The sequence below is a fragment of the Carassius carassius genome, chromosome 40 (assembly GCF_963082965.1).
Source record: "Carassius carassius chromosome 40, fCarCar2.1, whole genome shotgun sequence".
In the NCBI taxonomy this organism is placed as follows: Eukaryota; Metazoa; Chordata; class Actinopteri; order Cypriniformes; family Cyprinidae; genus Carassius; species Carassius carassius.
The window spans coordinates 20,989,293-21,002,004 of record NC_081794.1 but is presented as its reverse complement, the minus strand read 5'-3'; the positions used below and the strand labels follow the sequence as shown (position 1 = coordinate 21,002,004).

The 12,712-nt window shown below is 37.8% G+C and overlaps 2 protein-coding genes across 9 annotated transcripts in view; one reads left to right on the top strand and one right to left on the bottom strand.

Annotated features, from left to right (window-relative positions):
- The first annotated feature begins 2,013 nt into the window (after positions 1-2,013).
- On the top strand, positions 2,014-5,620 carry srsf2a (serine and arginine rich splicing factor 2a). Of its 6 annotated transcripts, XR_009426368.1 has the most exons (5): positions 2,014-2,521; positions 3,275-3,584; positions 4,145-4,284; positions 4,816-4,903; positions 5,341-5,620. XR_009426368.1 is itself a non-coding variant. In XM_059532552.1 (3 exons), the coding sequence occupies exons 1-2, from the start codon at positions 2,166-2,168 to the stop codon at positions 3,579-3,581; spliced, it is 663 nt and encodes a 220-aa protein (XP_059388535.1). In that variant the 5' UTR covers positions 2,014-2,165; the 3' UTR covers positions 3,582-3,584; positions 4,816-5,620. The 6 variants fall into 6 exon arrangements, 2 of the variants coding, with proteins under 2 accessions (XP_059388535.1, XP_059388537.1); XR_009426365.1 differs by lacking the exon at positions 4,145-4,284; XR_009426367.1 differs by having other exon boundaries at positions 4,816-5,620.
- Positions 5,621-7,069: 1,449 nt separating this feature from the next.
- The window catches only part of dnmbp (dynamin binding protein), a 50,626-nt gene continuing 44,983 nt past the window's right edge, over positions 7,070-12,712 (bottom strand). For all 3 annotated transcript variants that reach the window (XM_059532549.1, XM_059532550.1, XM_059532551.1), the window contains 9 exons: positions 12,507-12,706; positions 12,297-12,427; positions 12,095-12,199; positions 11,866-11,997; positions 10,711-11,043; positions 10,427-10,609; positions 9,587-9,785; positions 8,874-9,499; positions 7,070-8,199 (listed from right to left, as the gene is read on the bottom strand). In XM_059532549.1, the coding sequence (XP_059388532.1) occupies positions 8,014-8,199; positions 8,874-9,499; positions 9,587-9,785; positions 10,427-10,609; positions 10,711-11,043; positions 11,866-11,997; positions 12,095-12,199; positions 12,297-12,427; positions 12,507-12,706 (2,095 nt within the window). In that variant the 3' untranslated portion in view covers positions 7,070-8,013. The remainder of the gene's footprint in view (positions 8,200-8,873; positions 9,500-9,586; positions 9,786-10,426; positions 10,610-10,710; positions 11,044-11,865; positions 11,998-12,094; positions 12,200-12,296; positions 12,428-12,506; positions 12,707-12,712) is intronic.

Below are 12,712 nucleotides of genomic sequence, written 5' to 3'. Positions count from 1 at the left end.
GATTAAATACATAAAATATATTTGTATTATTTAACATATTTAATTATTGCAGCTTTGAGTCATATTTTGAGTTGCTTTTAACAGTTTTTATTAATTTTGAGGAAAACTAAATCTGATTTTTATTTTTGTGAGTGTGTGAGATGAATGAATACATGTTCACATTTATTCTAGAACTAAAGTAACATCTTACTCCCGATTTCTCTCAGCAAGTGGACGGAATCTTTCTATCAATAAATGGGAAAAAAGAAACTGGCGTTATTTATTTGAAAAATAAATATTTTCTTGTAAATTAAAACGTAATGCATTACTTTAGTACTAGACATTCTCTGGTACTAGTTACTTGAAAAGTAACCTGATAACGTCACTCGCGTCACTTGTAATGCCTTACCCCCAAAAGAGACCAATCACAGTCGTTTGCGGTTAGAATATAGCCTAAGGATTTTTAAAAATCGTTTTACAGAGATTGGTTTGACGGATTTGAATTTATATGTCATATATCAATCTTTGTGATTAATACATTTAAAAGTTGATATGTTAAGTATAGAAAGGTCTCCAGTATAAAAACATTCTGAGCTCTGAATGTCAGTCGAGTATTAGCTCTCTGAGCCGCCCGGCGCCCCCTGCTGGAAGTTAACATTATTTCTAAAAACAACAACAACAAAACATTTCAGCTAGTGGTATTTGCTGCTAAATGTTCAGTGCTGTTTTACTGTCATCAGAAGCGCTATTGGCCACCCTGACGTCAGGTTTAAATCCAGACGTGAGGTTTAGCGCAGTACAAACAAATACTGCCTCGCCAAACGTGACCTTCCACGAATTTTTTTGGAAACGATTCACTGCAGTGCAGTAAGGGAACCTCAGCTGGTGTTTATTTAGTGGCCCTTGTGTCAGCTATGTTTCAATTGAAATTGAAATGTACTATTAGTATTTATATTATTAGCAATTGTATAAAATACATTTAATATATAAGTTCCAGCAGCAGTTAGTTCAGGAGCAACCTGTGTATTGCTTCAGGAGAGCAACTGTGCTATTTGATTTTCTGTAGTTTCTTAATTTTGTTTTATCATTATCACTAAACTATTTATGTTTTTATAATTTGATAGTTTATACCAGTTATCACTTAATCAATTATACAATTATATTTATTGATTTATGGTATTTATTTATAACTTATGTTCTGTGCTCTTAATCTTATGATTGTGGTGTTTCGTTGAATTTTTCTCTGTGTGTGTGTGTGTGTGTGTGTTCACAATGTCACAATTTCATTTTGATGTCATTTGGAAGCAGCAACACTTGTATTTGTGCTGATTAGAAAAAGTCTTAACCATAGACTGTATAAAAACAGGTCTTAACACTGAAACATACACAAATAAAATTATTCAATAAACCCTTCCACAGATCTGCAAATATGATCATTTTCACACAAGGGACCCCCAATCTAACATTTAACAGCCATAGTTTCTTGAATAGGCCTTAACACTCAATTTTTTTTTAACTATGTCTAAAATATCAAGTGTTTATTACATCATTATAGTACTATAGGCTATGGTTCATTATATATTTACTCATTCATTTTAATCTGGGTTAATTTTAACAAGTTAAGGTTACGTTTTATTTTATTATTTAGTTATTTATTACTGTTTTATAAGCTACAGTTTCCCCTTACACTTGTCCATGGACCTCACACTACGTGTTTAGGAAACCAGTGTTTGTTACACTGGGCTGCTGACTTAAATTTTGGAAATTTAAATGGAATTAGATAAATGCACTAACTTACATACCAATAGTGTATTGAGGCGTCAAATAAATTATCTTGGTTATTAGGCTACATCTTTTACAAACTCGAGCTAAATTTGCAAGAGAATTTGCAGGTCTTTGTTCCCAGTCAAGCGGAGATGGAGAGATGGATCAGGTAACCTGTAGTGTCACTTAAATACCAGAAGTGGCCGTATTTTTGCGAATGGAGTCTGATGTTGTTGGGTATTTGCAAATAAAAGCCAACCTCCACCATCCGCCGACATCCGGTTACCGCCATTTTAGAGAGTGATCTGCTCTCGGCGTGTTTCTCTGAACGCTCCCGAATGGTTCGCTATTTTCCCTGAAAATCTAACTAGTAGCTCTATTATTTTTCGCATAACGTACTGCAGTAGAGTTAGTGACTCAAGATGAGTTACGGCAGACCTCCGCCCGACGTCGAGGGCATGACATCTTTAAAAGTCGACAATCTGACGTACCGCACGTCTCCTGAAACGCTGCGGCGGGTTTTCGAAAAGTACGGCCGAGTCGGGGACGTCTACATCCCGAGAGACCGGTACACAAAAGAGAGCCGCGGGTTTGCCTTTGTCCGTTTTCATGATAAGCGGGACGCCGAAGATGCAATGGACGCCATGGACGGCGCGCTGCTGGACGGGCGCGAACTGCGCGTGCAAATGGCGCGATACGGGCGCCCGCCAGATTCGCATTATAGCCGCCGCGGAGCCGCGCCGAGGAGGTACGGGGGACACGGACGGAGAAGCCGAAGGTAAGGCCCATATATAGTCTTTTATTTTAATATTTTCATTTTAAACCACTTTTAGTTACGATTCATGTTGAAACATCACACCTGCGGCCTTAAATTTGAGGCCTTAGGCCTCAACACCATGTGTTTGACGTAAATCCTTGTTTTACTTCTAAATGCGTTTGTTTAATCATCTTAAACCGCTAAGGAATTTGATTTCGTTTCAAATCGTTTCCGTTTTTAGAGTATTGGTATTGTTTTGTCGTTTTGTGGCGCAGTGAGTTACGTTACCAAACAATTGCACAACTTTGTGATTCTCGGTCACGTGGTTCTTTTGAGTCGGTTCTTTTGAATCTGTTGTAACGTTAGCCGTTTAAAAAAAAAACATTCCGAACGATTTTTGTTACAGCACATTTATTTAATAAAGTAGACATTCTTAGTAAGTTGAGACCACGTGATGACTTAACTTGCTTTAAACGCCTTAAATCTAATAAGGATAAGGAAAAAAAACGGGTCTTGTGGTTTGAATGCAGTAACGTGTGGTGATTTATACTTGAATTACTGGTTTTGGTTAAGACAAGAAACCTTGGTAACCGTTCTGTAATGTAATGGAAGTACATGCAAATAGCTGCGTTCATGTGTTTTCACAATTAAACGTGTACAAGCTACTCGCATTTTAATTCTAAAGTTTTAATGGTGTTTTGTGATGCTGTAATACCAACTGTTCTTCACTGTGCAAACAATCCTTATACTAATTTGTTTATTTGATGTTTTTAGCCGTAGTCCTCGGCGCAGGAGGCACAGCAGGTCTAGGTCCAGGAGCAAGAGCCGTTCCCGTAGCAGATCCCGCTACAGCCGATCCAGGTCCTACTCCCGTTCCCGATCTAGGTCCCGTTCCCGCTCTAAAACCCGCACACCACGCAGAAGCAAGTCCAAATCGGCTTCCAGGTCCCGTTCGAGGTCCAAATCCAAGTCTCGCTCCAGGAGCCATACTCCTAGATCCAACAAAGGATCCAAATCACGATCCAGATCGCGAAGCAGACCCAAATCTCCTGAGGATACTGGAGCCACTGCTGAATCCTGAAATGTAGGCGAGCCTAATGTTTTGTATACAACTATATTTGTAATTTTCTTGCAACTTCAGGAGTTTGTCATCCAAGAATTGTAGGAACAAGTGCAATTTTTTTTAGTTTTTAAGGTAATATCCCCAGTAGTCCTGAACTTTTGAGTTAAGCAGACCAACTAATCACCCCGATATAACTCGTGCTCGAAGTGGGGTAAAGTGAAGGCATGCATAGCTCACTTATCGCTTAATGCTGCTTAAGGTTTCTTAAAAATTTGTTTTCGACCTTTTACTTTTCTTTTTCTCAAAGTCCTTCAAGAAATCTGCAGATGTGATAGATGCATCACCTTAAAGGAGGTTTCAGGTTTTACCCAAATTTAGTTTGGAGCCGTTATTCACAGCATTTGTCTGGTATCTCCGTTTCTGCATGACTTAAGGTTTTTTTTAAATTCACATCCTAAGCCTCACAATGGATATTTGATTTGGAGCTGTCGTGGGTATAATACCGTAAGTATATTTGTTTTGAAACGTGTACCAGCCAAAATCCATTGATTTCATCTAAATGTGGAATTCTTTCCTCCAAGCTGCTGATTCCTGTTTGCAAAAGAGGAGTTTGGGGCAGTTTGAGAGCAGTTAGTGTGTGATCCGACCATTGGCTGCCTGCTGCTGATTGGCGGTTGCTATGGAGCAGGTCGGTCTCATTGAGTGTTGAGGTGGTGTTGAGGTACGTCTGCAGGACAATGGACCGAGACCTTTCATCATCCTTGTCACAAACTCATGTCTATCGTGGCATGGGCAAAAGCGGGATGGATGTGGGGTGTGTTCTCCGAGCTAGTCTAAGCTGTCAGGCTGCTGGGTGTCTGATTTTAATCAGGCCTGTAATTTAGTACTTTAGTAAGTTTAATAAGTGGTTAGCTTGTTCTAACTGCCAATAAATTATACCTCAGCTTGCCGACACTTAAAGTGGCTATGAGAAATGAATTTCACCCTCAGGTTTGTTGGCTCTCTATCAACGAGGTTTCTTGCAGAACAAACATCAGGTACATGAGGTTTCTTGCAGCACAAAAATGAGGTCCATAAAATTTAAAATATGGCTAGTTTCTCGTTATGTGTGGAAAAGTGCCTGTTTGTTCTGTATAACTGAGGACCAGCTATCGAGCGTTGCGTAATATGCAATGCCTCGTTTTATGACGACTACTGAAGAACCTTCTCTGTTTTGCTCTTTGGAACTAACTTAATTCTTCTTTTCTTCTAGATGATGTCAGCTGGTTGAATCTTCGAGGATCGCGTCGAACAGATGTCCGTCTGAGGATACCCAAATTATCCATATAGCAGACCGAAAGGTTATTGTAATTTGGTCAATCTTTTAAATGATGGGTTTTTTTTTTTTCCTTTTCTGTTGCCCGCAATTGTTTTTGTATCTTACATTTGAATTCCATGTGATATTAAATGATCTTTATGCCTAAATTGGGCTACTAAGTGAAATCACTTCTCTTCATTTTTGATAGTTTTTTTTTCTCCCAGACTAAAGTAAGTTCATTTTAATCAGTTTTTTGTTCTTAATAAACATTTATTAATGGACAACTTTGGATGTCGTCAATATTTCTTTGACCTTAAAGGACTGGGTAGAGACTGTATTTTGGCCACTTAAAAAAAAATCTTGCCATGTATTACCTTTACATCATAGAGATTGCTAACCGAGCAGGTGGTGTTATGGTTTAAGTGGAAAATTTCACAACATGATTCTAATATTCTCTCTTGTGTATTTTCTATGCACTAGGCGCAGTTGCGTAGCAGTTGAGTTTTGCTGGTTAGCTGTTAAGGTGGCGTGTTGCGGTGCAGAGTGCTTGGCTGTTTCCAGTATTCTCCTGATTGCTCCTGTGTAATGCCTTGATTTGATTCTTAAAATTTTGGCTTCAGCATTTATTCTTTTTGCAGAAAGCTCCTGTGAAAGTCCTTTTGTGAGTACTAATAAGGCCGATATCTGAGCTTATTTCACATCTCCGGAAGTTCTATCATTTGTCACATGCTCACTTGGTCGTAATTTCCATGTGAATGATTAAGGTGTGTTTTTTTTTTTTTGTGTTCTCTCTGAGCATGGCTGATTTGATGTATACAGATTGTGGGGTTTTTTTTTTTTTTTCTTTTACTAATTTGTCAGTCTAATGTTTGGTGTAAAGAAGCAAATTAAACCTTCCTTAACTGGAAATAAATTGTGATACACAGAAAGTATTGGCACATGTGTAATCTCATTCATGGATTCTCACACTATGGCTTTTGGTGAAATTTAATATGAACCTTTATTCCAGAGTAAATTTGTCAAGACCTCCAAACATTTTTACTTGGATATGTGTACAAACAGACTAAGACTTTGAAAATGTTACCATAGTCTTAAAACACAAGTCAAAAAGTAACGAGCTAATGAAGTCTTTATGAAGTAATAATAAAAAAGATTTAAACGCATCTAGGTCTTTTTGTAAAGCGTTCATCCATTTGGTTTATTTTTTTCAAAATGCCATAATTGGAATTCTCTAATCATTTAGTCTGCTTAAACACACCCTTTCAAACTCAAGTTCACTGTCCTTCACTTTTGAGTGCAGTGCCCACATTTTGAAATCAAATCCAGTCACTAATATATATTTTTTCTTATCCATTACACTCAAATATCTACATACATTTGTCTACCAAAGCACTGAGGTAATTTAATGTCGAGTCTGAATGAAAATGAATCCGACCTATATCATTATCCAGGGCTTCAGGTGTGTCTGTATAGTTCTCATGAACAATGATTTTCTCTACCTCAAGAAGCTTTTGCTGGATCATCTTTCTTCAGGTTCACACCACCCATTTCCAACCTTTTTTCCTTCCTCGTTCGAATCACTGTCATGATCATGTAAACACAGTTCATCAAACTGTTGCATATGAATTTTCAAAGGTAAAATTACTGTAAAACAAGTACAAAATCACCAGTACTATTCAAGGAAAAATATAATAGAAATGGTATTTCAGAGACACCATAAAATCAAAGTGAGAGTTTTGTGATCAAATGTTACATAGACCTAATGCAACTACCACAATGAGAAGCCCAACCTACAAACAGTTAGGACCCAGCATAAAATGTTTGTTTTTTTCTACTGTTTTAGACAGTTGACTACAGTGAATCTATATTTACATTTATGTATCATCAAAATATATAGGCTCTATAATTTGCTTTTATTTTTGTGCGTAAAGTAAACTGAAAAATACCCAAACTAATTCTGACAATTACTGAAAAGTACATTGCATGCTTCAACATGTTTAATATTAAGGTTTTAGTTATGCATTTTTTTCTTGCATCTTTCATATGTTTAATTATCTTTCAGACAGTTTTAATCCAATAATGCTGAAAGAAAATGAATGTTAATACAAGAATAAAAATCTATTTTGTACTTTTATTTGGGTGTAACTGATCTGTATTGTCAAAGCATCATTCAAAAGCAAAACAATATTTGAAATAAGTGAAGTCGACATTGTGTTTTTATTTAAAAGAGGAGAAATGGATCAGTTGACACTGGAGTGCAGAAGTTCATTCTCAGTATATACAACATGAGAGAAATATTCTGAGTTCATCTGTTGGTGCATCACATCAAATGATCTCACAACTGCTCAAAACATGTCAGTTTTAACTTGTAAATGCATTCAAGTACAAGTGGCAAACTTAATGCTATCAAAAAGTAAAAAGATAAAAAACACTGTACCTTAAAAAAAGTGTCTCTTGCATTTAATTCATATTTTCAGGAATAAGATATGGTCACCAGTGGTAATTATGTTATCATCTGAGAACCATAATGGGGAATAAATCCAAACACTTCATATATATTTTGTTCGCATTCACTGAAACCCAGCAGAATCTTTTATTTTCTCTCTAGGTGCACTATGATTGTCAGATGAAGGGAGGCAACATCTCAAAACACTCTGCACACTCACTGGCACACAAACAAACACTCACTCTCTTGCAATCTTAATTATGGACATCACTATCATGCTAGTCCTGGAATACCGATCCCATCAGTGTGAATCACACATGCCCAATACAAGTCCTCCACTCCACTCCTACACATCAAAATGCTCTCTATGGAGCAATTAAGCGCTAACACTATAAATGGAGTATCCAAGAACAGCAGAACATGTCAGATCATTGAATCTTAACACCAAACTGCCTCTCAGTCCATACTAGTTCATTGTTTTAAACCCCACCTGCACCATCCTCTATGACCAGTAGGAGTCAGGAGTTCTATTCATTGACTGTAGTCAATATGGAGGGCTTTTTTTTTTCCATCAGTAGCAATGACCATTTCACCACATCAGTGCATCTCCTCTATATTTAAGGCACAATAATGTCCTTTTGTAGTGTTCTCCTCGTAATGAGTTTGCCTGTAGTGGTCTGGGGATTGTTCTTGTTCAAATGTCCAGCTCATGTGTACTCAGATTTGCGGATGTAGTTGGATGGGACGTAACCCCTCCTTCCTCCGGCCTCTCCCAGCCACCACTCCTGGTTACCATTCATGTCCTGGAACTCAAGGATTCGGACTTGCTGATTGGCTGAAATGCTGAGCTCATTTGCACACCGTGCACTGAAGGAGTAAAGAGCGTAAAATATCTGAAAGAAAATATAAAGAAGAAAAATTAATATGCATAATCATTAACGAAGTAAAACCTGTTCAGTTATTTTACATATATATATATATATATATAATATATATGATGATGATAATTATTATTAATTTATATACAGAATTGTTGATTGTTGATGACAAAGTGGTGTATCAATATCAGGGTTGCTCCATGAAATAAAAACTTGACCTAATAATTTGAAGAATCACAGATGTCAAATAATGTGGTTTAATTATTTTGTTGCACATAAATTGTATTTATTACAAATTATATTTATTTGTACAATTATATAAAATTACTCAAAATCATTACTTTTTTAAATATAACAATACAGTTATTAATTTGCACACAATTTTTTAATTATCAAATGGTGTAATAACTTCTAACTAACAATAACTAATAAGGACATGACTTATTATTTTTCAACATAAGACAAATCCGAACCTATTAATATGATACAGTTTATTTGTTTTATTATACATTATATTTACAACAAATTATTTTTCATGTTGTAATTGCATTTTAATTATTTAAAATAACTAATTATTGGAATTGTTTTACTTATTTATGCAATGTGTATACAAAATGGCTAATTAACATGATATTCTCATTTAATGTTTGAAGAATGCAATCACTGAATTCTGGAGTGATTTAGTTCACCTGGTGTCCATCTATCTCGGGTTCAGGCTCTGGATCTATATACTCCTCAGGACTGTACTGTGATCTTCTCTGCTGTAGGGAATGGTCTCCATTTAGTCTCTGCTGTGAGCTATAACCTCCACGCGATTCGTGGGACCTCGAAGATGGTTCATACCTGGAGGGACAAGAATCTTTCTCAGAGAAGTCTGAAGGGTCTCTGTGATTGGTAGGGGTGTTTTTCTCAGGGTCTAAAGAGTCTCTGTGATTGGCGGAGTTTCGATAGGAGGGCTCTGAGTGTTCCCTGTTATTTCGACAGGCTGTCTCAGGCACTTCTTTATTACTGGGAGAGCTTCTGAAGGTGGGCTCGAGGGAATCCCTCTGACTGTTGGTTGAAGAAGCCTCTCTGTTTTTTCTCGGAGTGGTCTCTTGATTCGTGCGAGTGTGTGGAGGCATCGCCGTTGAGAAGCTGACAGTTGATGTCTCCTGGTTGAAAGTCAGAGTGCTGTTACTATTCTGCCGTGAGAACATGGGAGAGGAGCCACCGTAGCCAGACTCATTTGAAGACTGGCTCTCAATGGAAACATCCGACTGACTCCTGCGTGGATTGTAGGGCTTTAAGAAGGAGCTATAGACAAAGCCCTTTGTAACTAGAGAAAAAAAAAGAGTGTGTTTGAGTCATTTGTATTTTAGGAAATGTTGACACATGTATTAGACACAGATAATGTGATTCAAACCTCCACTGTCTATTAGCCAGCGGTTCTGGCTGCCCATGGGGTCTTGCTGCTTGATGACACCCACTATGTCTCCCTCCAGCACAGACACGTCCAAGTCCTGTGCTGCGTTAAAATTTCTTTCAGCTTGATAAAGTTTCTCTGGGCCATATCTTGCTAGAAGACCTGCGCGGTGCTCATCCGTCTGTTGCACCTGGTTTGGCTGCAAAATCAGACAGAAATGAGGAACAGAAAAAGAGGAAAACAAATAATGGAAAGAAATTGGACATGGTCTTTTATCACCATGGTTGACGGTGCTGCTACCAAAACAGTTTAAACCAGCATACATTAACATGTTAGTCTAGGTTTCTATCCAAAACCGCTTAAAAACTGGGCCGATCAGCTATCCATCTTGGTTCAAGCTGTTTTTAATCTTGCCTGTTTAAGATTAAGCAGATTTAAAACTAATTACTGTTATTGCAAAGAAACCGTGTTATAAACTATTAGTGTTTATTAATATTTTAAAGTACCTTTTATTTTTATGTTATCATCTGAACTTGTTTTTGTTTTAATAATTTCATGCGCTTCTGTCATTTTTGTAAGTGTTTTTTTTAAATGTTCCTATTAAAAGTTTAATTCATTTTTATTTCAGTTTTAGTAATTTAGTACTTTAACCTAAATTTATGTCATTTCAATTGGCTGCCAAGGCAATATTTCTTAATTTCGTTTACATTTTTAAAGATGGATTTTCATCTAATGTTTATTGTCATTTTAGTATTAATTAATGAAAATGAGTTTTTACCATTTTAGATAATGTTAAGAAGACATGTCTGTTTTGGATCAGGCTGCATTAGGAAAACTCACAGGGCCTTGTTGTTTCTTTGAGTTCTGTTTCTCAAGAGTCTTCCTGTCAAAAGGCTTGCGTACAGTTGTTGTAGGAAGATTATCAGGAAAGAAACTGAAGCTCTGAAGTAAATCCAATACGCGAGTGTGCTCCTCTTGGAACAAGGACACCAGATTTCCTTCTGTACCACCCAAACCGGACAGCTAGACAGATGTAAACACATAAAATTAAGTTTAAAAGAATTAAGGTTGCGGCCGAAGACCTCACAGGAATGTTACAGAGCATGATAAAGCTATGTCTTCACCTGCAGCAGTGGTTTGAGCTCTCCCAGCGTGAGTGCAATGAAATCTCTCTGTGCCTGGGTGAAGCCCCTCACGCAGCTGGTGAACAGATCTTCGGCTGCGTGGTGGAACTTGGGCAGCTCATCCAGCAGCTGGGCGTTCAGAGCTTCATAGTTATTTCTCGCCCTCTGCAGCTCCTCCTGCACACGCTTGTCCTTCAGCCTTTCTGCACGCTCCTTACAGTTGTCGTAGTCCAGCAGCTTGTCTCTACGTTTCTGGATCAGTTTGTGGGGACCGGCGAACATATTGAGCAGCTGGGTGAGGGGAGTGATGACTAAGGCTTCTGTCCTCTCCTTCTGCTCGAAGACAGACATGCATTTAGAAAGATTTGAGACATATCTCATGCCAGTATATCATGTGCTTAATTCAAATTAATACTGAATGGTGTAAAAAATACAGTAAGTGAAATAACTACTAGAAAAACAAATCAAAATGTATGTATGGTTGCTTACTGCCCCAAGTCTCAGTGATATCTGTCTATCTATTTGACCAGTTTTGTCATACACCCAATGAAAGTAATTGATAGTTCACTCAAAAATGAAAATTCTCTCATTAATTATTCACCCTCATGTCGTTTTAAACATGTGAGAACGTTGTTCATCTTCAGAACACAAACGAAGATATTTTTGATGAAATCCAAGAGCTTTTTGACCCAGAATAGAAAGCAACTGAACTACCATGTTGTTCAAGGCCCGGAAAGGTAGTAAAGATATTGTTGTAATAGTCCATGTGACATCAGAGGATCAACCATAATTCTATGAAGCTACGAGAATATCTTTTGTGTGCAAAAAAATAAATAAATAATGACTTAATTCCACAATTTCTTCCGTGTCAGCTTTCGACACGTGTTTACGAGAGGTTGAACCACTTATGTCACATGGACTATTTTAATGAAGTCCTTTCTACCTTTCTGGGCCTTAAACATGTCAGTTGCTGTCTATAAAGGGTGAGAAAGCTCTCAGATTTCATCAAAAATATCTAAATTTGTGTTCCCAAGATGAACGAAGGTCTTACGGGTTTGGAACGACTAGACGATGAGTAATTCATTTTTGGGTGAACTATCCCTTTAATAAGTTTTTTTGCTGTGAAAGGTAATGTGAGGTTATTTTGCTACTCACAAACTCTGTGAACTGATTGTCGCTGATGCATCGATGCGCTCTTTGAAAACGTTCAGGGTCCATATGCTGTTGCCGTTCTGTGTAGATGTCACAGAAACTGATGGCGGACAGAACTTTTACTGAGGCTGACTCCTATTGGATTTAAAAGGGGTCAGGCAAAATTACATCAAATACTGAATTGAAATATGGGAAGATTAATAAAGAACGTATTCAGAGATCATTTCAATACCCTAATATGCTGCAGATAGAGGGAGATGTCCCTAATGAAGGATTTGATGAGTCGCTCCTGGAGTCTGAATCCTTTCTCTGCTTCATCAAAAGCTTCATCTTTGATCTAAGAAGGAATGAAGGGCAGTTTGGTTTACAATTATTCTCAACTGAATCTCTAAAGTCCAGAAATGATGATGTCATTAACGGCAGTGCCAATGTACCTGAGGTGAGATCCCAGTCAGGTGCTTTAAATGGCTGCTCACTCTGTTAGACTTCTTAATGATGGAGTGCATACTCAGCTTTGAGATCTTGTCAATGAGTCGGTCTTCATCGCCTTTGCGGTACTTCACCACTGTAGACAACAGATGGTGCTGTTCAGTTAGATAGCAGACATCCCATCAGACAGACAGACGATAAACACAGTCACATACCAAGATCCTTTCTCCTTTTGTATTCGTTGATATTGACGTTGATCTCTTTAATGGACATCACTGCCTCTGCGAGCTGCTTCCTGTCGTGGTGTGACTCAGGAGTCGTGTTAAGCAGCTCCATCAGGAGCAAGGGGTAACGCATCACTCTCTGGACCGGCTTTATCAAGAAGGAACCTAGATTAATGTAGTTTGTCTTTCCCCTGTGA

Excerpts from the sequence above, each read along its gene's own strand:
- srsf2a (XM_059532552.1), top strand. The coding sequence starts at position 2,166 with ATGAGTTACGGCAGACCTCCGCCCGACGTCGAGGGCATGACATCTTTA. Across the intron at positions 2,522-3,274 it reads CACGGACGGAGAAGCCGAAG|CCGTAGTCCTCGGCGCAGGA; the intron begins GTAAGGCCCATA and ends TGATGTTTTTAG.